This window comes from Ixodes scapularis, unplaced genomic scaffold (genome assembly GCF_016920785.2).
Source record: "Ixodes scapularis isolate PalLabHiFi unplaced genomic scaffold, ASM1692078v2 PGA_scaffold6__148_contigs__length_123643588, whole genome shotgun sequence".
Classification (NCBI taxonomy): Eukaryota; Metazoa; Arthropoda; class Arachnida; order Ixodida; family Ixodidae; genus Ixodes; species Ixodes scapularis.
Window position 1 is genome coordinate 21943378 of NW_024609881.1, and position 27143 is coordinate 21970520.

Sequence of the window (27143 nt, forward strand, 5' to 3'; positions counted from 1 at the left end):
GTCTTTTGTTTCCCTGCAGTCGCGAGGACGTGTTGGACGAACGCCTTGTTCGCCTCCGAGCGTCTGCGCTTTTACGCCTCCTCGTCACGCGACAGCGCGAGGAAGCGTCCGCCATCGATTTGCAAACGTTCTTTATGGTTTCAGTTGGTCCCCCTCTTCCATCTATTATGCTCTACGCGTTCACGAGGGAACGGGACACGTTCGACTCCAGTCGAACGCGCCTTATCTCGGGGCAGAAGGATTAACGTCGATCGACGTCGTCTCTTTATACTACAAATGAGGATGCGGAAGTCTCGTTTGAAGACAAAGTGGCTCTGTCAACTTGCCAGCTTCTTGTCGTCCGATTAGCCGGGGCTTGCCAAGTTTCACGCGATCCCTCACCCGATGCGCCTCGCTTCGTCACGCCTGCTTTCGCGCCGCCAAGACGTCACGGGTACGTCGCGATTGCCGGCTTTTCCCGACGCCTATTCAAAGACGCTTTGAATGTTCTTTTTGTACATAAGAGCGAGTTTTGGTATTGCGTATACGCGTGAACGGAAGCACCGAGTTTGCGTTCTCCACGCCGCGCGTGCGCTGAGCCCTGACGACGCGCATACGCAACGTGGAGGACGCAACGCAAACACGGAGCGCTTGCGTTTCCTTCTATACGCAATACCAGCTACTCTAGTTTTGCGGGTTTTTTTTTTTTTTTTTTTTTTTTTTTTTTTTTTTTTTTTTTTTTTTGTGTGTGTGAACAGTCAAAGGGATCGTTGTCTGTTTGAAGGGGCCGTGTAAATTGGTTTCTTAACGTGTCGCCCGAGCATTTACCACGGAGGTGTTCCTCAAATGGACCTCCCCAGTAGAAAGTCGGAAATCGAATTTTGGAAGCCCTAAATAACTGCGCAAGTCTGCTAACGAAAGGCGTCTGATTGGCGCAACGGCCAGCAGATGGCGGCACGTACAATTGCTGCATTAACGAGGGTGCAGAATACCTCGATGAGTGTGAAAAATGTGCGATCGGTAAGGGCAGCAGAAATGCAGCTGTAATGAAAAACAGAGCACCGTGGAACTGTAGAAGGTATGAGCTGGCTAGGGAAAAATGAAGAGCAGTTACGCTTCCGAGGCCGACTTTTGTAAATGGAGTTTCGCACATGAAACTGGACGTCCAGACGAGGCTAGGAGTAAAGCAACTCGGAGTAGGGAGAGTGGCTGTGGGAGCACAGGGTAGAACACCGAACCAAGGTGTACTGGCGACATGGAATGGTTCCATTCGAGGGTAGAGATGCTAGCAGGATAGGCCTAGAGAAATAGATGCCGAGGGACGGGCACGAAGAGTTATGGCTAGTCACACATGAGAAGCGTCAATACAAAATGAGAGAAGCGGACTAGAAAACTTGGATCTAGATTTATGGGCAATAGCAGGGAGGCGGACGGGAAAATAAAGGTTAAAAAAGAGGGTTGAGGAAAGTGAGAGGGAAATGTGGGAAGCAGGCGTGCCGACTAAATCGGGCCTGGGAGATTCCAGATCGTTTGAAAAGGACATTACTAAGGAGCCCATCTTCAACAGTTCTAGGGGGAACTTATTGCTGTTCGTGGCGAGGATGGGAGTGTTGCGGGCTAAGACACATATAGCTAGATGTAGGGAAGTAGAGATAGTTCGGAGGTAATTGATCTTTGATACAGATATAAATTTTTCCACGCATGATTGCATTATGTTAGCTTTCTTTGGGATGCATGGAGCCCATAGATTGAGTGAAATAGACTGAGGCAGGAATCGCATCGGTGATTCACGCTTACGTTTCCCGTGTAAGCAAACCATGGAGCCGGCTCAAGGCTATGCTAGCGCGTGAATCGGTCTCCTTTCCTTTCTTCGTTCCCCGTAAAGCAGGTGATGTGACATCCAGGAAAACGCGCCAATCAGAATGCCGAAACTTTCTGCTTGCTTGTTTCCCTCCAGTGGAGAGGGGGAGGAAGAAAGACCGCTGACCTCCTCCGCAAGCTCTTGGGGTCAAGCACGGGCTACAGCGATTTGGGGGCTCCGAAGAACAGAAGCTCAGGTCTCGCCAAGTTGGCTGACGTCAGCGGTGACGCCTTTCGCGGACGCGCCTGAGGACGGGGGGACAATGGAAACGCAGAAACGCGAGGAGACCTTTAATTATGGCGCATGCGCTCTGATGCTGTGGCTGTTAATCCGTGTTAATCGGATACGCGACGGCACGAATGTTGTCGCCGCCCTTTCCGTCGGTTGTTTTGCCTATTTTGCGGGCCACGAGGTTGTCCGGAATGCGCCACGGCGGAAGTGACCTTGTGCGACGAGCGCGATAAGCATCTCCGCACCAGCACCTCGTTCGGGGCACGATAGGTGCCTACTTGAGGAGGTGGGAAAGCAGAATAGGCCCCTTTCAAAAGTCCACGAAGCGACACTGGCAGCGTTTGTTTACATGGATGCGGCAGTAGCGCGTCGGATCGAGCTAGCCTGCCGAATTCGATCCTCAAGCTCGATTACTACCGTCGCATCCATGTAAGCGCCTCGATTCGCTAGCCAGCATCATCGAATCGAACCCGATTCGTTTGGGATTCTCCACCGTATCCACATCTCCATGTAGACTAGCGATTTGGATCGAATGAGGCCAGGATGACCTTCCCACTTGGCTCCCCTCCGCCCCGTGCTACCGCCCAGACCGCGTCGTCCGTGGTCGTCGCCGACGGACCCCCATCCTGTTGTCGTCGCGACCTCCAAATGATGACGCGGCACTCTCGTGTCCAATGAAGGCTCAAAGTTTGTGCCCAAAATATGGCGATGGTCTGAGTCAGCCTCGAAAAAAGTGATTGAAGCGTACCAAAGAAAGTTGGTCGACTGCCAAACAAACACCTGGTCCGCACGCTTCGAGAAGACTTCGCCAACTGCGAAAGCTTCGAAGACAACAACTTAAAGTAAACTGTACAAAAGAGAGGGCGTCGCTAGACACGGGATCATGCGGGCCTGCAGGGCACATTATCCGCTGCATTCGTCATAAAACGTAATCATAATAAAACTGCATTCTTTTTTTTTTTTACGCAGTTGAATGGGATAGCATGACGATATCACTATCTGATTACTAACTGTCGCGTCAGTATTGATTTGGATATGGTGCGACACGAGGGTTCAATAACCCAGAGAAATATATTTGCCACTCCAAATCTCGCTTTTACTGAAACGTAATAACTCTGATCAGGCGCCCTTTGGAAACCGCCAATAAAAACTGCGCTATCTTTTTTTTTTTTTTTTTTTTATATAATTTTAACGTTGAAGCGGCTGTTAATCAGGCGCTGAGGCTTCTACCACCTTTCAATGAAACACGTTTTCCGACTGAGTGGTAAGAGAAATGTGACCTTCAACGCTCAAAAAAGCTCAAACGAGAAAAGCGATTCCTGTTCTGTGATTTACGGACGCGATGTTTATTCTTTGCACCTCCAGAACCGTCGCGAGCAGGTATACGGTTCTGTGCTTCGCTACTTTCCCCCGGTAGGTGCTGAATTTAGGCGCATCGTCTGCTTGTTTATAGCGTTGTCCGGAGAAAGGCGAAAGAGGACTACTTGGCGCAGCGCACGAGCTATGTGCAAAGCTGAGCTAGCAGAATTGATTGTTCCACTTCCTTATGAGCCTGGTGCGAGGAAGTTGAATCTATATAGACCATTTCTTTCTGTCTTGTCCAAGTTACACGGTCCTGTGCTAGCGCCTCTGCTTGAGCGGCCTCTCTCGGGGATCGGCGTTCCCCTCACTGTTACCGGCCTAGTTTCGTTTGGGGCAATACACATTCGCGGAAAGTCCCACAAGGACACTTACCGACCCCGGCGCCCGGACAGATTTAAAGGGGCATTCATGCGCTCTTTGTAGAAGCTTGTTTTTGATGGCATAATATTTGTTGGGGTTTAGTCACTAAAAAGGACCAGTTCTATGTGGCAAGACGTGCTAGTAAATTCGCAGCAATGGAAATGCACGGGCACTATTTTTTCTTAGGGAGGGGCCGGCAGGGGCGTCCTTGGGACCTCAGCAAACCCCACAAGATTTGACCAATGAAAATAGTTCATTGCGTAAAGATTCCGAACGTTAGTAATAGTGGTCTTTATTGGCTCGCTGTGCATTATATTTCGACAGAAACGTCAAATCTTTAGGCGTATGAGGTGAATGCAGCGATTATTGTTTGAAAACTCCGTCCGACGGCGTCTCCTGGTGTCAGCTTCAAGGCGCAGAAAGAGTGGCATGTACGATCTTTAATTAATTACCCTCTTCGAGAAAAGAGATGTCTAGTTTTTGGTGACGTGGAGAATATTAGGTCAATAAAACAGACTCGGGGAACCGTGTGAAACTTTCCGTTCATTTTTGAAGTGGCTCAATTCATTTCCTCTTGCCACTCTGAGTTCGGAACACGAAGGAAACATAGCGAACGTATCGCAAAGCGTACCCCGTTCCGTTATCTTCTTGCCTTCACTGGCCGCACATCGGATTTCCATAGCGCAAGAAATAAGCAATGAAAAACGCTGTTTTTTTTTTTTTGGTTTTTTTTTTAGAATAGTTTATTACGTTGCACTAGCTCACATTTGACTATACTCGCCTTTGGCTGTAGACGCATTCGGCTATGCTCATATGTTCGCGTTGTGCACAAAATCATCAAAGCGTCGAGACGGTTACTTTGCTGAGATTTTCCGAACTCCCTAATTACCTACAATTTAAATACTCAAAATTAAAAAAAAAAAACGCGATCTATTTAGTTAAGTGACTGGCTTTGCGTAAGTGCTAAAAGATGTTCGGAAACGGCTACGTGCAACTCTTGCTCTTTTTTCACCCGTATAAGATACCGAGAGTCGAGAGAAGCGAAGAAATGCGCGGACCCTTTTTGTATAACGAGCCGTTCCATAGCATTTGCAGGGCCATTCTCGGAGATTTTGTGTCCCTGGCGTGTAGCCTTGATGACGTCACTCGACGCTGATGTCACGTGACTCCCTAACGTCCTGCGACAGTTATTCACAGATTCTTCACAGTGTGCCTCTGCCCGCAAAAGGAGGAGCGCGAAGAGTAATGCGCTCCATTTCTGAGGTCTTTGGGAAAGAGATACATTTTTTTTTTCTTCTTGCAGGGCTGCTGGGCCTTCCCGAAAGGTCCGGCAAGATCCGGGACCTGTCCCAGTTTGACGCGCAGTTCTTCGGCGTGCACCCGAAGCAGGCGCACGTGATGGACCCGCAGCTGCGCCTGTTCCTCGAGACGTCGTACGAGGCGATCGTGGACGCCGGCTACGACCCGGGCACGCTGCGGGGACGCAAGATCGGCGTCTTCATGGGCAGCAGCGAGTCCGAGACCGACGAGGCCTTCAACGTGGACACAGACAAGATCGACGGCTACGCCCTGGTCGGCTGCTGCCGGGCCATGTTCTCCAACCGCGTCTCTTACTCCCTAGACTTCAACGGTGAGAGATTTCCTCAGGGAGTACTGTCAAAAACGGTTATAACGAGATCGGTTATAACGAAATAGCGGATATAGCGAAGCGATCACGATTTCCCATTCCCTTTTGCACTTCCTTATAACCGAAGTCGGTTATAACGAAATAGCGGATATATCGGAGTGATTCCCGACTACCGTTGACTTCGTTATAACCGGTCTGGACATAAAACCACCGGCGCGAATCTCCGGCCCTGGTTGGCCTATTTGAACGTCCCGCTATGCGTTGCCTTATTGGATGGACGTCGATATACTGGGAGGGGGGTCCCTCGGCTGCCATTCGAGCCAATGGAAGTTCCTCGAGATCAAAGAGCTTCACTTTTCGGGCCGTTTGTCAAACGCAAAGTCGGTGGCAAGGTCCGACTTACGGGCATCGTGAAGTTTCGACTTGAGCGAGCCTAGGGACACTCTGTAGCCTTGAGGCCTCCGGCGTTAGAGGAGGCTTGACGGGCGGCGTTGCCTGGATGGTTTTCCCAGGGCCGAGCTTCACCGTGGACACGGCCTGTTCGTCGGCCATGACGGCGCTGAACCAGGCCATGCTGGCGCTGCGCTCGGGACAGTGCGAGGCGGCCCTGGTCGGGGGCAGCACGCTCACCCTCAAGCCCACCACGGCACTCAACTTCTACCGCCTCGGCATGCTGTCGCCGGACGGCATGTGCAAGGCCTTCGACGCCAACGGTGAGACCACCTTCTGTCGGGCTTTCGGAAGCCCAGTCTTTCAGAAATTGACTGACTCGGTTTGCGATGTCGCTCAGCAAGTTTCTCATTTAAACCACGCGTTTATTTCGAATAATTAAACCTTGAATTGGCATATTTTAGTCGACTGATCGGCTCGCCTACACTATGTTTCCGTGGCCGTATAACTCGCCCACATTAACCGCATTAGTGGCGGGACAAATGAAGGTTCTCCCTGTCATTCCCAGATCTCACCTTGTCAGTGGTCAGGGAGTTCTTCCCTCTACGCGGTGTTCGTAATGGACCGTTCTTTATACTACCTATTGCGTCGATCGTCCGATCTATTTTCCGACCATATTTGAAGCGTGGACTTTGAGCCTGCATTGGGTACACGAGCGCTGCGTCGGCGCTCGGTGTCAACTCGGATATAATCGCGCGCTTCGCGCAGGTAGCCGTGCCCCGATAAATATGGCGGCCGCCGGTGTTCCCGAATTTCGGTGAGGATTGTTACGGGGAGACGTCTGAACATGAAGGTTGTCCTAGAAGGGAAGGCTTGCGTGAGCTTAGAACATTTTCACCAGATTCGATCTAGTTGTCACTCAGTCGTGTACCTCTTCATAATAATAATAAATATGTTGAATTTCCATTTAATATGATGGGGGGTACTCAAGGAAAGAAGCTGTAGTGTACAGTTTGGCATTCCTTGGAACCTTACAATGGTCAACAGCGAGCGGAGAAAACGCAGAAATAGCAACGTACGCACTAGAATTTGCTTTTGATGGCTTTCCGAGTGCTTTCGGGACTGTCGAACGCCCTTTGGGAAGCGAGAGGAAACCCTTCGGCAGATGTTCGTGCATACCTCGGAAGAGCCGAATGGGAGCCCCGTGCGTCGTGTTCTCCTCCCAGGCAAGGGCTACGTGAGGAGCGAGACCGTGGGCGTGTTCTTCCTCCAGCGGGTCTCGGAGGCACGGCGCATCTACGCCAAGCTGGTGCACGTCAAGGCCAACGCCGACGGCTTCAAGGCCGAAGGTGAGCGCGGAACCCCGAGGGAACTCTCCGGCTGTGTCGGGGACACACTGGCCTCTACTGAATGTCGGTCATGTACGTTGCGGAGCGGTGATCCCCCTCCCCCGTTGCAGGCATCACGTTTCCCTCGGGCCGTGCCCAGGAGGCGCTCCTGAGGGACGTGTACGAGGAGGCCGGGGTGGACCCCCGCTCGGTGTCGTACGTCGAGGCACACGGCACGGGCACCAAGGTGGGCGACCCCCAGGAGATGAGCGCCATCAGCAACGTCTTCTGCGGCGAGGGACGCAAGGAGCCGCTCCTCATCGGCTCCGTCAAGTCCAACATGGGCCACTCCGAGGGCGCCTCTGGTGAGCGCTCCCCCCTCCCGCCCCTGGACGGGCTGTCCGACCCCGAACAACCGTTTTTAGATCAGTTGGCAAGCTCCACAGAGAAGCGGCGTTCGCAAACGCTTCTTCTATGTTGCCCGCACGCGAGCAGATACGGCTGTGTAGCGATCCTACCGCCGCCGCTCGTACGAGTGACGGCCGAAGGAGGACGGAGTTCGTTCGTCGTAAAAACCGCAAGAAAATCGCTTTTCACTGCGAACAATGTGTGCATTCAACGTTCCACCGGTTCCGTACGCGTCTGTCCGCGTTCCGTCGCTGATAGCGCAGCGAGCTCCGAGTGCGCGCGCCACGAAAAAGGCGCCAGGCTTTCTAGGAAGATTGTCGACTGACCTTGATCTGGTAACGTTGACCTAGAACGCGTCTTCGACTGCCGCGTCTGGCGACCTATCCCGGCCGCACAACGAAAGTGGTCCCAGTGTAACGACGAGTGACGTCGCAGGAGCCGGTCTGTCACGTTGGCGGATGTCGCGATCCTGGCAGTCGGTGCTGGAGGTCCCCGCAAAAGCTAGGAGAGTTGTCCTAGTTGGCCGGCTGCCAAAGACCTGCACCGCTAGCTCTGCCGGCCACACAACCAGACTGTCTAACAAACGACAACAAAGAAACAGAAGAGCCTAGAGGGAGTACTCGCTGTAAGAATAATTCGTGCGAGCTTCGAAAAAGGAAGTATAGCGTGCGCTTAAAACACTGCTTACGAGTAGGAATGCAAAAGCATTCCTACAAGCGGCGCGCGACGTCTTCCTTCTGCACACGGCGCTCCGGCGGTGACATCTCGCTCCCCCACTGCGCACACGCGAGGAACCCCGTCGGCTGCACGACTTCCGTGACAAAGCATGTGCGTTGCTCTGCTTATGGCCAATGGGAATTTAACTGCTGTTTCGCTGCTACAGACGGTACAAAAGGACGGCGGCGCTGACACAGTGTCGCGTGCCCGGAAGGCCGGAACTGGAGTTAGCGTCATCTGCGTTCCTCATAACACGCGATTCTAGAAATGACGGTTTGTTCGATATGTCAAAATAAAACTGCATTTTCTTTTGTATATTTTTTGGTCGCATAGAGATTTGGTGAATAATATGGCAGTGCCAAACTCTCAAACAAGGTCAGTGGACTAATGTTTCTTCTTTATATAACCACCTGAGATATGCTAAAGGTCACATTGTGCATTGGATTGAGCTCAGTATCACCATCCGGTTAAATCGGCGTAAAGTTGAGCGTTTTCGGTGGCATGACCGTGGTCCAACGAGAGACACCAAGTCTGTGTTAACCCGTGCCTCGCGCGTTTTGTCCTCTCTGCAGCTTTCGTTCTTCCGTAACAAACGGTTAAAGGGACACTGACACCCCCCAAAAAATATTTTTCATTTTTTGCCAGGCGCTTCATTATGGTGTCGGAGGACTACCCAATTAATATTTTGCAACAGAGTAGCGTATTTTTTTAATAAAGCCAAAAGACGCAACTGCTCGAAACCGAAACCGAAACCCGACGGAGGTCGGAGAAGTGGAGAGAAGAGAGTGGAGTGGCGGAAGTCACGTGGCTACACGCGACCGTGTTTTTTTTTTTTGTTTTTTTTTCTCCTTCTTGTAGCAGACGACATGCGGCGTATGGGAACTGCTCGCCGTGGGATTCTTTTGCAGTTATGTATGTTCCGCTCGTTGTTCTGTACTCCAAGACGAGTTGTTTTGTACATTGAGGAGTTGGAGATGAGTAGTGAGTGCCCGTGGTGAATTTTGATCGGCTCCGAAAAGAATACACCCAAGATGTTGCGTGAAGAGCTGGCTCACATGTCCTGCGTCCGAAACAGAAGTGGCATTGTGCGACAGAGTTTCCGAAAGATCAACGGGATCGGGACCAATGGCTGGCTGCATTTCCTGTAGACCATTTACGGGCACCTCGGAAAGCGGACGCTACCTGATTTATATGCTCCTTGCATTTTGTGGAAAGTGATTACATTGAGTTCGCAGGTGTCAAAAAGGAAATCCCATACCATTTAATTCAGCGACGTGTCGGCCACAACATTTGTTTCTTATTTTTTTTTTGTTTCTTCAGTAATAATTGTTAAAAAAAAAAAGAAATGTAAACATCAGAAAATATTATAAAAAAAAGTTTCACAGGGGATCGAACCCGGTCCTACCGCGTGTGAAGCGGACGTCTTACCCACTGAGCTACTGGGGCAAGTCGATTCTGGGGGATCTCTTTCCTTAGTAACAATTCAGCCGATAAACTGTAAGTTGGAAAGTTTGCTGTCGATTTTTCTCTAGCAAAAGCACTCCCGGGTCGAAGTCCGGATGCACCACGCATTGGCGACATTCTCACCTAGTAAAGAAATCGTACGCGTGCATATTCAACTCGAAGTAGACACGTCGCGCTTGACGTTTGCGCGAGCGATGTCTTCAGCCACAAGAAGGGAGCGACGGCTCGGCGACGTCTTCGTGCAAATCGGCTTGGTGGTCGGGCGTGTCGTAAGGCATGAATACCAATTCTTTTGAACAGTCCCAAATTTCTCTTTTAAAGGCGAACAAAATTCGCCGGTACCGCGAACGGCACTTCTGAAATAGAGGTCCCACGCCCGTCGTCCGCTGCCATCGCCGTCCCTGCGAGTCCCACGATACGCGAAACGACGCACGCACAGAATGCTTCCGGTTGTCTGTGGAACTTTTTTTTCAATCAACGTATTTGCAGGTTTTTAGAAGCCACAAAAAATGGGTTTCATATTTTTTTTCTATTTTTAATATTGAGTGTGTCCCTTCAGTGACCCACGACTTTGATTAAATTTGGTGGTCGCATCGATACCTTAGAAAACGGCCCGTGACCGCGGAAAAGAGAGTGAGCGAGACTCGAACCGGCCAGTTCTTGATCGGCGGTTTTCGGGCGGAAAGAAACCGAATTTCGAGCCGCAAATTCTGTTCTGGGTAGTTGAGCTCTCATATGTCACGTACAACTAAAAACCTCGGCGAGCAGAAATACCCTGTCAGTGTCCCTTTAAGCGCGATCCAAACCAACGCTTCTTTTTGCGCCTGTAGGTCGTGCGGCTGCGGATGTGACGCATTTACCGACGTTTTTGCTGTTTCCGGGCGCGCATTCTGAGTCAGAACCGTGCGCTTTGGTTTGGACGGGCGAAACTTCGGGCGAGCGCGCACGCAGGCACGAGCGCACAAGCAAAGTGCAACTGCGACAGACTGGCCGGCCAGACGGCGAGAGAAAGAGAGAGAGAGAGAGAGATCGCGTCGTCATGTTGGAAGAGAATAAAAGGGGGGGAGGAGAGGGCAGCCAGAGTGGCCAGACGGCGAGAAACGCGGAGCCGGAACTGCTTGCCCTCCACCGATTGGCCGGGACACAGGAGCGCCCTACTACGTCACCGCGCGTTTTTGTGCGCGTTGAGAAAGAAGTTGAAATCAACCAACTTTCTTGTGCGCGCCCGGAAGGAGCGAAGAAGCGGCGCGACGTCACGAAAATACGTCACATCCGCAGCCGCACGACCTACAGGCGCAAAAAGAAGCGTTGGTTTGGATCGCGCTTTACTTCTCGGTTTTGGGCGGGTCGCGGGACAGCACTGCCCTAACCGATCGACACGCAGAAAAAGAAAAATAGTGATTAAAAGAAGACGTGTGTGATCCCTGTTTTTCGTGCCCTCAATTGTTATAATGAATCGGCACCAGCTAGCCCACTTTCCATCACATTTAAACGAATAACCCGCAAAAATCCGAACTTTTTCATTTAGTTTTGATAACTGTTCTTGAGCTGAAAACGAGCCCTCGTTCCAATTGTTTTTTTCTGCTTGACGGCCGTAACGTCGCCCCTCGCGAAGCATTAAAATGTCCCAGGGACGCACGCCCAATCGAGAACCTACTCCGGAAAGGTCAAAGCTGTCGAATAACGCGTCCGATCGATCCTTCGGGCCCGGGGGTTGGGTCCCGTCTCGCGTTCAAATATTCAGAGTCGTCGTTTGGCACGCGCCGTTTAGCCTAGTTTGAAAGCTCCGGGCTTAGGCCCTGTCAGTGACAGAGTGAAAGCGGCAGGGTGTGTCTTTGGTAGTCTTTGGAAACCTCGAGCACGCCCTCTTTCGGCGTTCTTTGAAGACGCGCTCGACGCGCAAGAGTTGCAGGTAAGAAGCTGGCGCTGGAGATGGGATAACTGGAGTTCCCTCTGCAACATAATTGCGCCATACAAATCCAATCAATCGTCTTTTTTTTTTTACCTTACTACTGTTTATTGGCTTTAGTGGGACCCAAGTGTCCAAGTATGCTCGCACGCAACGCCACTGACCAAGAAACTTCTTTGTTGCGGTCTAATTTCGGGGATAAAAGCGAGCGTTCTTCGCGAAAACTTGATGACGTTGCTCGGAGGTCGCGGGGTTGGCCTAGTCCCCTGATTGACGGGTCCGGGCAATGACCCGAGCATCGCGTGAGCACTCGATTTGGGCTCGTGACAATCCGTAGCTTGACAAGCATTCGGGTCCTCGTGTCCAGTCGCTACAATGAACGGCCGAACTCCAACAATGTCTGGAACTCCGCGCGTGTCCTGTGCTCTTGCCGAGCCCGGCGCGTGGCTCTGCTGTAAACACTGGCGTCATATAACGGAGTTTTAGAATGGGATGGCTCGTGCTAAAGCCTCGCGTACGCAAAGAATAGCGTCGTCGCCGCTGCGCGTGAGCCGAACGCTAACCACGTTTTGGGCTTCGCGTGCGCTTTTTTCGGACGTTGCGTGCGTACGCAAAGAGTCTTGGTGGGTAAAACCAAGACGAGCACGGTTAAAAAATGGCGGCTCCCAGGGCCGCGTCGGCGTCGTCGTCGTGATTTTTAATAAGGGACGACATCGCACTCGGTTTCGCAACGGTCGCCGGCCACTTGATGCTTGCGATGCGGGACATTTCTCCGCGAAGGTACAGTGTGCGAAGGTCGGCACACGAGACCTCTCATGCCGAGGCGACGCCAGAGGGGACACGACCGGTCGACCGCTCGCGTCGTGTTCTCATGTTTAAACGAATCTACAACGTTACTCTGGACCAAAATACTTGTTTGTTTGTTGTTCCTCTCAAGTTCCGGCACCTCGTGCGTGACATAAAAACTGTGACTGTATCTTGGTGGCGCTGCGAGCGCGAGATGCTTGGAGCTATGCGTCACAACGGAGAAACGCTATTCTAAAACTTCCGTAGCGTGCGCTAACGCCAACGTTAAATTTAGCGCTAAAATTGCGTACGTTATTCTAGAGAGCGTTCTCGGCTTCTGATTGGGCATGGCACCACTGCTTGCGCGAAATCAACTAATGAAAATTTTTTGACCCGTTCGCCAGGTGAGAACCTCTCATCGACATACAAAAAGAAAAAGGTTTCGTGACCTCTAATGTGCTTGTCTCGTGGTGGCTTGTGCTTAGTCCTTCATTCTCCGGTCGATGCCGGCCCGTGTCCCGCAGCAGAACAACTTGAGATTTGCAAAGGAAGCGCGTGTTGTCGACGGCTTCCGACGTGAAATAGCAGACGATCACAATTTCAGTATGCGTCCGGTCTCACTTCGCCGGGGCGCTTGGTTCGTAGCAGACGATGAACTTTTCCGCTGTCTGCTATCAGCTGTACAATAAATGTACGTTTTTTTTTTTTTTTTTTTTTTTTTTTTGATTACGTAAATTTTGTAGCAGACAAATCTCGTTCTTCGTTCGTGACCAACCGCCAATGAACGCAATCTTAGCTCGCACCGCGAGAAGCAAATGAGATGTTGCTCTCGCTTTGGCGGTGGTCAAAATCGGACCCCGGGGTGACAGGCCTCGGAAAAGCGCCAGTTGCGCGTTGGTCGTGATCCTTTCGGCGGAGCTCGGAGCTCCTCGGCCCGGCGGCACAAAGGACACGCGAGAAACGCGTTTTTCCTGCCAAGTCAGCCTCTTATCTCGAGATCAAAACTCGGCAGCCTTGTTGGCCTTATCGCGGGGATCTTTCTTTTTATCGAGCGTGGATTATGAACAGAAATGGAGAGCGGCAGACCGCCGCTATCGTTCGTTCCCGCGGCGTAATATTGACCCTGGAGTGTACTGTCTCGCCGTTCTCAAGTGGCCGCGTTGAGAATCCTTGTTTTGTCTCCTTGAGCCCCCACGATTGGATAACAGCCGTATCGGTTGTGTACCCCCGCCAGTGTCCAACAGGACGCTATCGTTGGGCGCAACTCCAGAAACAAAGAAAGCTATGACCTTAGGGCGTTGTGCGCTTGTCGACTTCACTTGAGAAAGAACCTCTCGAGAACGCTTGTCCGCTGAAGGACAATAAACTCTGAGCAGGGCGAAAAAGGAAATGCAACACAAACGCAAAAAAAAAAAAAAAAAAAAAGAAACAGCCCAGTGATGCTTATTTTTATTAATGCTTTGCTATTTTATTTATTTGGTTTACTTGTTTAATATTTTTTATTTCTTAATTTATTATATTTGTTCTTTTTATCTGTTATTTTTGTTTAATATTGCTTTAATTTCCATGTGTCATTTTATTTTTGTCTTGAATTGTTATTTGTGTTAATTTTTAATTACAATTTTTATTTATTTTATGTTTTGATTTTATTTAGTTCATTATTTGCATCTAAAGACTGCCACACCCGTTTTCCAAAATGGCGGTTATAGTGAGGGTTGGAGATGCGTGCTGAGCCTGTCTACGCTGTCTACTGTGCTGGCTTCCACGAGTGACACAAATTATTCCTGCTAGGGCGTTAAGCCCACAGGTCACCTCTTTATCCAAGAAACAAAAACGGTGTTTAACGTAATACTTACGCCAGGAGGCTCGTTTTGATTCAGGAACGAAACCGAAACTAACTTTTATTTTGGATTCAATTTCCCACTACACGGGCTAATTTTGGTTTGCCTTCTAAATTTAAGATGTATCTCGCAACATAATTACGCTAAAGAAAAGGCTGGCGGAAACTTTTCTTTTGTGACATACGTGTCTGTGTCATAGCTAGCAATAAAAAGGCCTTGTCAATTTCCCTGGCAGACTTGCTTTTGTGCCATGCTAAAATCCTAATTTCACCAAATATATTGCGTGTGTTGGCGTGAGAGGAGGGGTGTCTTATTGGGTTGGTCGTTTTTGTGTCTGCCCAGTTCTCTTTATGTTGACTTGCTGTACCGTGCCCAAGAGAGTTTTTCAGTTGTAAGCCAGCGCTGTGTCGGTGCTCTCCTTCCACTTTTTTTTTTGCTCTTTTTTTTGCGCTGTTTTAACATTATTTTAAAATTGACCATATTCAGGAGAACACGCAGAGGCAAAGATAAAGTGAATATCGACCGTTTTCTGTGCTTGCTCAGTCTGCCGTTACGTCTTCCTGGCTGACAGATTATCTGAACGTCTTCGCAATGCTGTAAATTTGTCTTGTAGCCATACCACGCAATGATATGCTTAAACGATTTTCTGGCGCGAAGCGATTAGAGTATCGCTGCCCTTCAGTCATATTCTCTGCTCAATTTATGAGCAAGTTGCGAATTGCTTATCACATGATAATCCGCTGTCGAATTACGTGGCCGCAGATACGCAGTGCGGCCGGTTAGCTTCACTATTGCCGTGAGACGATATCTGGAAGAAGTCCGGATTTATCGTGACTACCCTGTACAATGCCGGACTACGTGTGAAATCTCCCGAATTGCAGCGGGACATGTTACAAACTTAATGCGGAATGCGTCGTAAGCCAAGCCTGATGCCGAACTAAGTAAAGCATGGCAGATGCCATGTGTAGAATATGTGAGCCCCCTTTGCTTCTAAAATCTTTCTGCACTCATTATGTTACATATCCCGAATTATTTTAAAGTTAAACTTAAATTGCAGCAGCTAAGGCGCTTCTTGAAATTCATAAAGATTGCAGCAGAATGGGATTTTCAGCAACGTCATCACAAGTAGAGCATCCCCTTTTGCCTTTTTATTCTTATACTACCAGCTTTCAACATACTTGCCAAGTATTTTTGAAGGTCTCAAGGTGTTTGTACTCTACTCAAGATAGTTTGTAGTAAAAGTAACTTTAATACATTTTGAAATTAATATTTAGCATCTTAAATACTTTTGATTATTTCGCACAAGCTCACGAACAAGAAGTCTATTGAGGAGAAGTTAGAACAGGATAGCTGGCCCAGTCAACTTCTTCCATGTTTCCGTATTCCTGTTTTTTTCTGACACGTTGGGAGCTCCCCCCCCTCCCCCCAAGAAAAAAAAAAGTGTGCCCCAACATTTCGTTTGTATTGGTAGGCAACACCTACAGTATTATAAATTTAAGGAAAGTCACATATTCATAAATGCAAGCACCATATTTGGTTGTGACATGGATGTCGTTAAGTGAGATTGGCAACTCAAGACTGAAACTGTGACCAAGTGGTTCCCAAGATGCTTTGCCCGATGCTACGTCTCTAGGATATCGCTTTGATTTTGCGAGAGGTTTATTTATGGCAATCGCCATCTGAAGGGAAGGGCTGTCGGCGGATTTTGATGCGATCTTCCTATGCTCAAAGTACAGTACTGATTACTGCTCTCTACTTTTGTTTTTTTCTTAAACAGACAGTTTAACTTCTGTCTCCTTCAAAGCAAGGGCGTAGAGTTCTAGGAGCGAGGCATTACAGTCGTGGCGGTATTCTTTACGAGGGAGAGACGGGAAAACATGCATCGCTTCCATCTGTTATAAATAAGCGGGTTTAGGGGTCTTGCTAGTTAGTGTTACATATTAGCGGGTGTCTGGAGGTGCCATGATAGTTAGTGTTACATATTAGCGGGTGTCTGGAGGTGCCATGATAGTTAGTGTTACATATTAGCGGGTGTCTGGAGGTGCCATGATAGTTAGTGTTACATATTAGCGGGTGTCTGGAGGTGCCATGATAGTTAGTGTTACATATTAGCGGGTGTCTGGAGGTGCCATGATAGTTAGTGTTACATATTAGCGGGTGTCTGGAGGTGCCATGATAGTTAGTGTTACATATTAGCGGGTGTCTGGAGGTGCCATGATAGTTAGTGTTACATATTAGCGGGTGTCTGGAGGTGCCATGATAGTTAGTGTTACATATTAGCGGGTGTCTGAAGGTGCCATGATAGTTAGTGTTACATATTAGCGGGTGTCTGGAGGTGCCATGATAGTTAGTGTTACATATTAGCGGGTGTCTGGAGGTGCCATGATAGAGGTGTGTTACATATTAGCGGGTGTCTGGAGGTGCCATGATAGTTAGTGTTACATATTAGCGGGTGTCTGGAGGTGCCATGATAGTTAGTGTTACATATTAGCGGGTGTCTGGAGGTGCCATGATAGTTAGTGTTACATATTAGCGGGTGTCTGGAGGTGCCATGATAGTTAGAGTTACATATTAGCGGGTGTCTGGAGGTGCCATGATAGTGTTACATATTAGCGGGTGTCTGGAGGTGCCATGTTGGTGACCCTAGCGTCCCCTCGCAGGCATCTGCTCGTTTGCCAAGGTGATCCTGTCCATGGAGACCGGCACCATCCCGGGCAACCTGCACTTCAACGAGCCAAACCCGGGCATCCCGTCGCTGAACGACGGCAGCATTCGGGTGGTGGATCGCCACATGCCCTTTCCGGGGGGCCTGGTCGGGGTCAACTCCTTCGGCTTTGGGGGCGCCAACGTGCACACCATCCTGGAGGCAAACCCGGGCCCCCACGTGGACTCCTTCCCCCGGGAGAAGCCCCAGCTGCCCCGGCTGGTGCTGCTCGCAGGCAGGACCCAGGAGTCGCTCACGGTGAGGTTCTAAGGCGTCCTCTCTTCGGGGAGGGATTTCGGGGCGTCTTGGGCTGTGACGCGGGGTGTTCACTGACCCGAGTAACCTGGAAAACTTCGAATCGGTGGCGTTGCCGGAAAGTGTTTTTGGCGGAAGGGCTAGCGTTCCGTTTCGCGGGGCCGCCTCGGCCAGGGGGCTAAAGACGAGAATAGAGCAAATCGTAAGTGCTGGCATCGAATCAGAGAGTGAAAGAAAAGAAAGCTGATGATAGGTTAGGTGCATTCATTTTGCCACGATGGGTTGAAGTCATTTGAGCACTTATCAGCTTCATTCATTTTTATACAATATGCCCAATGTTTTTATGTAGAATAAAGCTAGAAAATGGCTAGGTGCAGACCTTGGAAGTGACGTTGTGCTGCTTCCTTGTGTATACTAAAGCATTGTCAGTAATGTGCTGTCGGGACCGCCGATGCCCACGTCTGTCATTCCGAAGTGGCCGAAATGTCCGGGATCTTTTCCCCTAGATTATTGTAAACTCTGGTGCCCGGGGCTCTTGCGTGGACAAGAATGCTCACGGCAGACCCATGCCCCCTCGCAGGCCACCCTGGACCGGCTGGAGGCGGATGGACCCCTACCGGACCCAGCCTACGCCCTGCTCAACCGGGTCGGGCAGCCCAACATGACCCAGTTCCCGTTCCGCGGCTACTCCGTGGTGGCTGTGGATGGCTCCCGCGAACCCATCAAGGGGGTCGAGGTAGGTCCCAGCCTTCCTTTGGTCTCACTGGCCCAGGCACCACAGCCCCTGCAGTATTGCATCGAGGGCGGTATTCTTCAACACACGTGTCTATTGCACTTTCCTAGAGATTGGAGCTAGCACCGAACGTGCGGTCCAGTACCAGTGGATTTTGTGCGAATAGAGCCCAATCTCAAGCTGCTATTATTGTTCCTTGGAATTGGATCGTCGTAACTTGCGTTTCCGTAAGAATAGAGGCACGCATGAGGCTTGTGCACAAGGCATGTTCTGCATGGCGTGTACAAGGCATGTGCCAGGAATGCATGAGGCATTTTAAAGGCATCTACCTGCAAGAGCCTCGTCAGAGGCTTTCTTCCGATTTACAGTGGTAGCTGTTAGTGCCCCCTCTTGGCAAAAAGTGCTCATATACGAACGCAAAACCCCACTCCGCAGCAGAGGCACTGCTCTTTCTCTCCTCATTGCTCCTCACAGAAGGCAAGGCTCACTCTCTCGACCCCCCCCCCCCCCCCCCCCCCCCCCCTTTTCGTCTCTGTAGGCCTCCGCTGTTCCGAAACACCCACGGGATCATGGGGAGAGTGCTCTTCACTTCTCTGTCATTGTGCTACATCCACATATCCTTCCTCAATGCCCTCCCTTCCACCCCTCTGGCAGCTCTTGTTGCGAAATGCCCACAAGGTCTTATTGTCCAGACGTGCTCCCTCGCCTGACTACTGTCGCCGCCCAGGTTCCATTCTCGTGTCTCTCTGCGCCTCTACAAAACAGTTTGCACACATACTTTCGCTTCTTCCACCTCATGCGCAGTCACGGGCACCCCCGTTCCAAAAAAGTGTTTCAGAAAAAAAAAAAAGCATGTCTCCGCATCCTCCAAGCCCTACAGCATCTCGCAAAATCGTTCCATTAAAGTACACATCTTCACACACGCGTCTCCTACATCACTTCTACTGAAAGCAAAGAACCCATGGCCAGCAGCACATGGTACAACGCACTTGCTGAAGGCAAATCGTCAATGTGCCTTTCCACAACGCAGCAGCTACCGCTGTCAATCGCATAGCACACTTTGTGTGCTCCTTTGTCGTTTTGTTTTTGTCCGCTACCGCACCCGAGCTGCGTGTACGTGCTGACCGTTGCTCCTTTCTCCCACGGTACAGCGTGCCCCGTTTGAGAAGCGGCCGCTGTGGTTTGTCTTCACTGGGATGGGCTGCCAGTGGAACGGCATGGCCCGCCAAATGATGCAGTTCGACGTGTTTGCCGACTCCATCCGCCGCTCCCACGAGCTCCTTGTGCCCTTCGGCATCGACCTTATAGACCTGATCACCAGCGACAACGCCAACAACCAGACGATGGTGTCGCCCTTCGTCTCCATCGCCGCCGTGCAGGTGAGCAGCGGTAGAGAGCCCGGTTTTTCTATAGTGACCCAAATTGAACACAGTTTCGGAATACCCAGTCTTTGCTCTTTCCGGCGCGTGCTATTTATTAATTCTAAATTTGGAATACCTATTGAGAAAATAGCAAATGAGGGTGATATTAAATTCAACATTAAATTTTGCCCCATTCTCCGGTGGGGCGACGTCGGTTTTGTTCGATTTTCAGTTTACACTTTTCTGCACCGGTGCACGGTAGTGTGGGTAAATCGAACGAGCCCATCACACGCTCCAGTGTTTTACGCATGTTTTTCTGTATTGCTGGCATGAGCTTATAAGCAGTGTTCGTTTCACGTCGCCAAACTTCTTTTAGCCTGTTGGGAGCAATTGCTCTACTGCCCTCATATTGTCCCATGTTACAACATCTAACGTAACCTTGTGAGTCTTGCTTCCGGATCAAATTTAAAACTTTTTAACATCTTCGAAAAAAAAAAAAAAATTGATATTGGAAACGCTCTCCCCCCCTCCGCTCTCCCAAGTGTATCTAGGGCAACTCTTTTTTTTTTTATGGAAAAAACCATGCACACCAACTTATTAGGGAAAAAAATCTCTTGTTTTTCTTAAAAGGGCAAATATTAGGTGAACCACATATATCTGGGCAACACTTTGCCCATAAAGTTACACATGTCCACGACGTCGAAATGCCACCCAAGCCCGACCCGTAAATTCTCCCCTTGCCGGTGTACAGCTGCACCGGGTGGGTAAGAGGGATGCAGAACATGACAAATCATAAGCGCCGATATCTGTGGTCCCGAGAGAAAGAGTGATTGGCGGAAATGTGAAGAAAGAAGACGATGGGTTAGGTGCTTTTGTTTTGCCACGGCGAGCTGTTAGACTGCTCGTCATCTCTATTTGTTTTTGTACAATACACGGTGCCAGTGTTTTTGTACAATAGTAAAGCCTGAACACTACCAGGTACGGACCTTGCATGTGGTGTTTCGCCACCGCTTCGTTTACACTGAAGCGTCGCCAGCAATGTGCGCCCGCTGCAACCACAGACGCCTCTGTTCCGAAGCGACCGAAGTATGTGGCTCCTTTCCCTCTAGATAATTATGCGTTACCTCTGTGAGCTGCATGCATCTGTTTTCAGTCTTGTTGGGCGTGGTTGGCAAGACGGGGAACGTTGCGCTTTCCCGCAGGTGGCGCTGGTGTCCATGCTGAAGGCAGCGGGGGTGGAGCCGGACGGCATCGTGGGTCACTCGGTGGGAGAGATTGGCTGTGCCTTTGCCGACGGGGGCTTCACGGCCGAGCAGACGGTGCTGTGCGCCTACTGGAGGGGGCGCTGCGTCGAGCTGGGCAACCTGCCCAAGGGGGCCATGGCTGCCGTCGGTCAGTCTTCTCTTCTCTTCGCAAGTCTTTGTCCGCCGGTTGTCCCGTCCGAACGTGGGGTTTCTGTGTGTTGTCGAGGCTGCTGGGAACTCCCTCAAGTCTAAATACAGTGATGTCTCATATGTAATGTGTAAATAGTGGATTTTGAGTTTGAAGTGAGAAGTGGTTTTGGCTGAATTTTTCTAGTGAAATGACGAATAGTCTTTCCCGAGCCTTTCACTACCGTGCACAAACAAAAATTCAGCTGAACCCACGAAGGTTGTTCCCAACCTTCCACTCATCCACTTTTAAGCTCGGTTAATATTAGTATATAGCTATATTTGTGAATGGTGACATACGTCAACAACACCATTGTTGCAGCTATCCTAATCGAGGGGGTTTTCAAATCTGCTTGCTACTTGCAAATATTCTTTCTTCAATACGAAATTTGTTGAAGAAACAATGAAACAAGTGCAAATGCTGAGCGTAGGTTGTTGAGACATGCTGTCGAACATATACCCTCGCACTATCGCGCTAGGATTGCCCCACCGAGTGCACTTCTCACCAAGCACCTGTGCATTGCAGAAATGCGACAGGGATTGCTTCCTTGCAGTGTGCAGGTGCTCGAGGCAAAGTGCGCTTGACGGGGTTAACTCAATGCGATCAACACTTCCAAAAGTATGAATATACCAGTTTGTATCCAAGCAAATATTGAATAGTGCGCTATTTGAAACTACTATTAGAAATTATGAATATTTGTGCAACACTGCTCTTTAGTAGTTACTATGGACGCCTCTGTTCCCTCGAAAAGCATTCATAATGTGAGTGGTCCGACGAGAAAAAAATGCACATATTTATCTAGTTCGTCCCCTAGAATGTTGTCTGTATTTAGAAACCTTCGTTTTCGGGTAAAACCCAATATTTCTCGATATTTTCGCCCCAAGCATGCTGTACAAAAAGCAGGTTGAATCCAATTTTTCCCCGAATTCGAAAAATGAACTTGACTATTTTCACATTTGTTGACCTTGAAGTGTGAAGCTCCAGATTGAACAGATCTTAGGTGGGGCTAGTTGATTGCATTTGTGTATTCTGAGTCATCTTTCTCGTCTCAATGTCTTTAACTGCAATCAATCGCAAAATAGTTTAATAGAATCATTAATGCAACTTGTTGAAAACGTGCATGACAGCAGCAAAGCGGAAACTTTCAAGACATATTTTCTGAAGAAAAAATTATTTTTGCAAAAGGAATTCCAGCTTGAGATTCAATCGAGCTACTCTTCACAGCCGAGAAAGCACTTGAAAGCAAAGCCCTTCTGATGCCATCAATTCATTAACGTTCGAGCTACGGCAGTCTGGCGACTACGGTAAAGGCAATAGGCAAATATTCGGAAGCTGTTTTGTCGATGTTACCGGATCGCACCGTCATGTTAGTGAAAACCTGCGTGCTGTAGAATGTTTCGTACAAAAATCGCTAGAAAATGGCATCGCACTCTTGCAGTGCAACGTCTCTGAGAAAGACAACATTGTGGAAATGGGGAGCAATTCAAACGATAGTAACTGCTAGGTGTGAGCTGTCCTAACGCAAGTATGGACCTCGTGGTCTATTGGCGTCACACTATTGCGCGTAGCCCCAGACTACCGAATGCTCTGCTGACGACGTTGTTGTGTTTGGCGAACGGAGGTTGTGATGTTGAGGTAACGTTGTCAATCAATGATTGTTATCTCTACGGAGCCGTACCGGGCACAACCAGCGATCTCTTGCCTTAACCGGAAAGACCTCTTTCCGGCCTCCCCCAGGCCTGACCTGGGAGCAGGCGAAGCAGCGTTGCCGCAACGGAGTGATCCCGGCCTGCCACAACGCGGAGGACTCCGTGACTGTGTCCGGTCCGGCCGAGGCGGTGGCGGAGCTGGTGGCACAGCTCAAGGCGGAGAACGTGTTTGCCCGGGAGGTGAACAGTCTGAACGTGGCCTTCCACAGCCGCTACATGCAGCCCATTGGGCCGGCCCTGCAGGAGGCCCTCGAGAAGGTGGGGCCCGCTTTCTTTTGCGCGCTCCCACGCACACCCGCTACCGTGCCCGAATGTTCTCGTTACCTGGTTTAATTTTTTTTTTGTGTCAAGGTATCCCCTCTTTTTGGCAAGCGGAAATCGGTTTAGGCAACTTCTGTTTCAGATTGTTCGTTGGTTATTTCAGAACGGTGAATCTTTGCCGTTCAGCCTCGCACTCCATGGTAAACACGCAGAGATCTATAAATTAGAAATTAATTCTGAATCTGAATAATGTGAAAATGAGGAAGTTGCAGTTCGCGCTTCTGAACGAACTGCAACTTCCTCCTTAAAGCCGAGTGGTAGTCCAAAAAGAGTGCCCTCAGGTTGCGAGGTCGAGGTACCATTTTGCTTTGTCTCTAAAAGAACAACGCAAGAAAATTGTCCTCGGTTGGAGGCACGCAGATATCAATTAATGCCGTGCCAATAAATAAGCGCTTAATTGATAAGTGAGTATGTTTTATAAAGCATGCTACTGCCTTGAATTAACCAAAGACTGGAGTAGAGGAGAAATCTCAAAAGGTAGAGGGAACAGAAAATAGACTGGAAAACGTCTCCTTATTTCCTACAAATATATTTTCGTGCTACTGTGTTACTTGCACTGAAGTCTGCATCCAGCGTGCAGGAAACACCGTGGCATGAGATGCGCACCGGGGAAAAGGTTTGGCTGTCAAGGGGTTAACCTGCATCAGGCTAATCATTCTTTCTCGTGCGAATTGAAACATGGTGGCACTGGTGTAGAAATAAGTCTCAAACAATTCCGGAATTTTCAACCAAATTCAAGTTGTGCAGTGTTCACAAAAATGAAAATCTGTGCCCTGTCTCGGCAAAATGGTTGCTTAGAGCACCGGCAGACATAATTTACCCTTATGGTGAAAAAAATTGTGCTTAAAAAAAAAATGAAATGTGCACCAATCGGCAGTGTGCCGGGGCTATCAAATAGACTGTGTCACCGAGTTTGTGGCCAAATAAAAAAAGGGGCGAACCGACTGGCACGCTTTTCAACCTTGCGCCGTTCTGCCACGCGCGGCACCCGCTTGCACCGCCTCAAGCGTGACGGTCGTCGCCTCGACGTTGACGCTGCCCACCCCCTTTTAGGTGGTGCCCGAAGCCCGCCCCCGTACGGAGCGCTGGATCAGCTCGTCAGTGCCGCAGAGCCGCTGGGGGGAGCCACTGGCCCAGAAGTGCTCGGCGGTCTACCACGTAAACAACCTGCTCTCGCCCGTCCTCTTCCGAGAGGCCCTGGAGCACGTGCCGAAAAATGCCATTGTGGTCGAGATTGCGCCACACTGCCTGCTGCAGGCCATCCTGCGACGGGCCCTGGGACCGGAGGTAAGATTCTTTCCTTAATCTACGAGACGTCTGCCCGTCTTTCTTTTAGAATCCAAGCATTGTATTTGCTGGATATTGAACACCCCAGACTTGGAAACACAATATTGAACAACAGACCTGCGTGTGTGGTGTCCACTTTTTTTTTTCCTAAGATGTCTCGGGTGTTTAAGATGTGGAAAGCTCACCGGCTCACCTGCACATTCTCTGTTATTTCTATCAATGTATTCACATCGATAGAAGCGTGAATACATTTGCATTGATAGAGATGTGAATACCGTATTTGCACGAATATAACGCGACCACGAATATAACGCGAGGGCAGGTTTTGATGCCCTCCAAAAGAAAAAAAATATTATTACTATTATAACGCGAACCGAGGCTGCCTCAATTTCTCGCACTCGGGGGCATAGCAGATGTGAAAAGTCAATGGAAATAGAAGAAATATCAGTTCATGTTTCGACTGCAGTCATCCTCACTGCTCAGGTCCTTCCGTTTACAATCCACTTTGCGACTACGCAGATAAGCAGCAGCACGGCACCTGCTTGTGTGGTAGTTCCTTTTTCTTCGGTGCGAGCTCCTCGGCAGCCCACAATCCAAACAAGGCACGAAGCAGAAGCACCAACACACAAACACCAGATCACTCTGGAGCAGAAACTAAACAATGCGCAGCAGAAAAAAGACTGCTGAATTCGCTACACGATCACACTTCTAGTTCTGGTCCCTCTGCATAAACAAATGCCTCGTGTTGCACGATTGCGTAAATGCGGTTGGTGGTCTTGGCTTGACTTGTGTTGACTTGACTTGGCCCGGCTTGGCTTGGCTCGAATTGGCCAGCGCCTGCATGGCGCGCGCGCTGAGTTTTTGCGGCGTGCGCGCGTTGTACAAACACAAAAACGATAAAAATCCTTTTTTATGTTTTCTATTCGCCCCTTCACGTGGCCCAATAGCTAATAAATTCCCTTCCACACACCCACTTCTTTTCCCACCGGATATTTTGCATTGAGCCAGAGGGATGGCTTTCTCCTCTGGCTTTTTCCCCTTTCTCCAGACTCGCGTGCCTCGTGGCTGAACTCGATTCCGAATATAACGCGAGCTGCGTTTTGGAGCACGTAATTTCGGAAAAAAACTCGCGTTATATTCGTGCAAATACGGTACATCTATGTTAATTTCTGTCAATTCACAATAATGAGAAACGTTTTTGCTCAGGAGCATCCAGAAAAGAAATAACATGGCTAGTTTACTCGGCTGCGACTGCTTACGACAGAGTGCATTGAGACCTCTTGCGATATGTTAATACAAGGGAACACGCTGGCAGCATCTATGAGGCGACCCTGCAGCTGCATTTTACTAGAACAAAGATTTTGCAGTGTTTTCGCGATCAAATGTACATACTGAGATATGGTCGTATATAACATTGTCAAAAGTTTTTCGAGCCCACAACAAAAAAAGAGTGTAAAACCAGAAATTTCGAGTGTTTTACGGCTGCCCTATAGATGGTGCCAGTGTGCTGTCTTGTCGCGAGAGATTCGAAGAGGGCGTAACGCACTCGGTCGTAGACAGTCGCAAGTGTGCGAACCAGCTTTTATGCGGTGCACGTCCCACACTTTTTTCTGGCAGGGTACAATTGCACTTGTTCCGGTCATTGTACTCCCAGAATAAAGACGTAACAATGTCGGCGCACGATTGAGGCGGCAGAGAGGTCACCTTGCCCGCTTGCATGTTCTGCAGGCGACCTGCCTGGGGCTGATGAAGCGGGACGTGCCGGATGTGCCGGCCTTTTTCCTGACCTCGCTGGGCAAGCTGCACGCCCACGGGGTGCCACTGCAGTTGGAGCCCCTGTTCCCACGGGTGCCGTGGCCCGTGCCCAGGGGTACGCCCAACGTGGCCCACCTGGTCAGCTGGGACCACTCGCAGTCCTGGTCCGTGGTCACCTACAACGACTTCTCCACCTCGGCACAGGTGAGCGTGGCTGCGATGCCTGCTGGGGCCGCCGGGGAAAGGCCGGTCTATGCACTTGCGTCTGGTTGCAACCAAGCGCCTGTGCTTCCTGTTGTTGTCGAAACGTTTTAGTTATGTGAAAATTAAAGGAGCTGCTGTTTTGCTCAGCTGTGTAGGGTGTCTATTTAACCTGGAAAACCTGGAATTGTCAGGGAATTTTGAAGCATCTGGAAAAGTCTGGGAATTGGCAAAGTAATCGTCCAGAACTTGGTTAATTCGGGAAAAATAACCGACGTAGGCAGCGCAGCGACGCGCAACAAAGTGGGACGGTGTGGCTTGCAGTGGCACGGATGACCTTTGCGCCTTGCAACAGTGCCCGAGGTAACATCGTGCAGTTTCAGCCATTACCCGACTCGCAGGAATAAATAGGAACGGTTCGAACAGCCGTCGAAACCCCATCTTCTGGGGTTTTATCGAAATACTCGTCAAAAAACCCGGTAAAGTCGCATAATTCGAGGGAATCAATTTCGTAGGCACCCTGTCGTAGTCATGAAATGGTTGTGCGGGGAGGATGGAGCGAGAGACATAGAGGAATAAAGAATTATATGTACAGGGAAGGCTTGCTGCCTGCACGAAGGCAAACAGCTAGTCGAAAAATGAGTTTTCGGTGGTCGGCCGGCTTTGTGGGGCGTGTCAAGGCTGCGTAGCTCGTGGGTCGGTAGCTTGGCAGAAATATATTTAGGTGTGCGGTTCTGTCTGTGGAGAGCTTGGAGCAGACAATGCGAGGTAACGTCGACGATTCTGCACCACTGGATGCAGGATCGTCGTTTGGCGAACTAGGCCAGCCAAGTCTGGCCGTCCACACCAATGTTAAGGCAGTTTGTTGTGGTGAAAGAACAGACTGGCACTGCCTATGAAACAGACCTGGAACTGCATTTCCTATAGTGAAAGTATTGTAATATCCGAGTGATCTAATGTATGTATTACTGTCTTTGAGAAGTGGTCATTTGTAACAGTGTTGGAAGTTTGTAAAGCCCACAAGGAAAGAATGATGCGCACGAAAAATGAGAAACTGTGCGCAAATGGCAAGTATGCCAAGACTACCCAATGGAATGCACCAGTCTGCCCTCTTGTAAGTGGC

The 27143-nt window shown here is 49.7% G+C and overlaps 1 protein-coding gene across 1 annotated transcript in view; it reads left to right on the top strand.

The window, feature by feature from the left end:
• The window catches only part of LOC8033311 (fatty acid synthase), an 80430-nt gene that overhangs the window by 23788 nt on the left and 29499 nt on the right, over positions 1-27143 (top strand). The window contains exons 3-13 of the mRNA XM_040221177.3: positions 5097-5423; positions 5933-6133; positions 7037-7159; positions 7270-7503; positions 16924-17225; positions 17803-17958; positions 19107-19334; positions 20519-20708; positions 22485-22714; positions 23831-24064; positions 25793-26023. Coding sequence (XP_040077111.1) covers positions 5097-5423; positions 5933-6133; positions 7037-7159; positions 7270-7503; positions 16924-17225; positions 17803-17958; positions 19107-19334; positions 20519-20708; positions 22485-22714; positions 23831-24064; positions 25793-26023 — 2456 coding nt within the window. The remainder of the gene's footprint in view (positions 1-5096; positions 5424-5932; positions 6134-7036; positions 7160-7269; positions 7504-16923; positions 17226-17802; positions 17959-19106; positions 19335-20518; positions 20709-22484; positions 22715-23830; positions 24065-25792; positions 26024-27143) is intronic.